The following is a 1,966-nucleotide window of genomic DNA, read 5'->3' as shown; positions in this document are numbered from 1 at the left end:
AAAAAAAAAAGAATACGACCATAAAAATGAATGTTATATAATGCTAAATAAAAAGAGTACAACTTAGAAGAATACCATCAAAAGAAAACAATTATATATGTATACAAGGAATAGAATGTAGTAAAAGAAGAATAAAAGCAGCTAATTTGTGAGCAGGGAATTAGTAAAATGAAAGAATTACCCATTCTTAATATTTTCTCTACTTCATAAAAAACTAATATAGGAAAACAAGAACTAAAAACAACAGGGTCTCAAATGCCTATTATTCTCTTTGAGTCTTCCCAAGACAGAGAAAAATATGTGACAATGTAAATAGTGAGATCAGATTTTTAACAGTAAGACAGGGCAAAATCTTACTCACTTTATGCATGGTCATTTTTCATCCAACTTCTGGGAATCTGTAGAGTCCTCAGTTATACCGTTTGCAGTAAGTCAGAATGGTACCTGGAAAGTGCCACAGAAGGCAGAAAAACATACATGAAAGTATGGCCTGGGATGCTGCCCACCAACACAGATGTGTATTGTGAACCAAAGGGAGAATGTTCACAGCAGCATTATTCATAATAACCCCAAACTGCAAACAACCAAAATGTCTTCCTATGAGTAACTAGATATACAAATTGTGGCATATCCATACAATGGAATCTTTTCTTAATTGGAAATTACAAGGAATGAGGTATTGATTCATGACACATGTATGCATGAACCATGAAAACATTATACTAAGTGAAAGAAGCCACTCACAGAAAACCAGAGATTATATGAATCTATTTTTATGAAATTCCAGATAAGGAAAGTATGTACAGTGAAAAAGTAGGAAGGTGGTCCCTGCATATGTAAGGTGAAAAAAGGATTAACAATAACTGGGCAGAGACATAGGCTGGGTGAATGGATAAAATAATACAAGCCAAATATCTGTTATCTTCAGGAAACACATCTCACCCCTCAAGTACACATCCAGACTCAAGATAAACGTATAGAAAACAATATTCCATGAAAATGGAAAAAAAAAAAAAAGCCAGAGTAGCAAGCAATTTTCATCGCAAATACCATTAACAACAAAGCAATAAAAGTAACAAAGATAAAGACAGTCATTATATATTGGTCAAGGGAACAATTCAACAAGACATTATCAATCCTAAACATTTATATACCCAACACAGGTGCACCCAGATTTATAAAGCAAATATTACTTGATCTAAACAAAATGATAAGCAACAGCACTGTAATGTCCAGACACTACAACACCCCACTGACAGAACCAGACAGATCTAAGCAGAAAATAAACAAAGAAACATCAGACTTAAATACAACTTTAGAAAACAAAAAATGGGCCTAACAGACATTTATAGTACATTCCACCCCAGTACTACTGAATAGACATTCTTCTCATCGAGTCATGGATCATTGTCTAATATTGATCACATCCTAGGTCCCAAAACATGTCTCAATAAATTAAAAAAATATATAAATTATTCCATGTATGTTCTTAGACCACAGTGGAATAAAATTAGAAATCAATTCCAACAGAAATTCTCATCTTTACACAAAATGATGAAAATGAAACAAAATATTGCTGAATGATATAGGCCAAGAAGTAGATAAAGAAAGAAATCAGGGAGGGGGATAAAAAAGAAGATGGAAATCAAAAGATTCTAGGAATAAATGACAATGGGGCAACAAGTTATCAAAATCCATGGGACCTGCAAAACAAACAAACAAACAAACAAACAAACAAAAAACCTGAGAAGGAAATACATCACCTTACATGCCTATATCTAATAATCAGAGAAATCACCAACCTCATGGATCAGCTCGAGGAACAGGAAAAGAAAGAACAAACCAATCCCAAACCCATCTGAAGAAAATAACTAACAAAGATGGAGCAGAATTATAAGCAATCAAGAACAAAAGAACTGGGAGAATTCTGGGAAGGTGGCCAACTGGTAGCAATCCCCGGCAGAGG

At 33.9% G+C, this 1,966-nt stretch overlaps 2 protein-coding genes across 2 annotated transcripts in view; both read right to left on the bottom strand.

Annotated features, from left to right (window-relative positions):
* Window positions 1-543, bottom strand: part of LOC105887992 (zinc finger protein 225-like) — a 7,210-nt gene extending 6,667 nt beyond the window's left edge. Inside the window, exon 1 of the mRNA XM_023518962.1 lies at window positions 362-543. Coding sequence (XP_023374730.1) covers window positions 362-376 — 15 coding nt within the window. The 5' untranslated portion in view covers window positions 377-543. The remainder of the gene's footprint in view (window positions 1-361) is intronic.
* The window catches only part of LOC100954039 (60S ribosomal protein L26-like), a 12,562-nt gene extending 11,030 nt beyond the window's left edge, over window positions 1-1,532 (bottom strand). The window contains exon 1 of the mRNA XM_003799494.3: window positions 1,529-1,532. The gene's annotated coding sequence lies outside the window, so the exon portion shown is untranslated. The remainder of the gene's footprint in view (window positions 1-1,528) is intronic.
* Window positions 1,533-1,966: the final 434 nt, after the last annotated feature.

Source organism: Otolemur garnettii, unplaced genomic scaffold (assembly GCF_000181295.1).
Source record: "Otolemur garnettii isolate 467f Iridium unplaced genomic scaffold, OtoGar3 scaffold00152, whole genome shotgun sequence".
Taxonomy (NCBI): Eukaryota; Metazoa; Chordata; class Mammalia; order Primates; family Galagidae; genus Otolemur; species Otolemur garnettii.
This window is presented reverse-complemented; position numbering and strand designations above follow the sequence as displayed.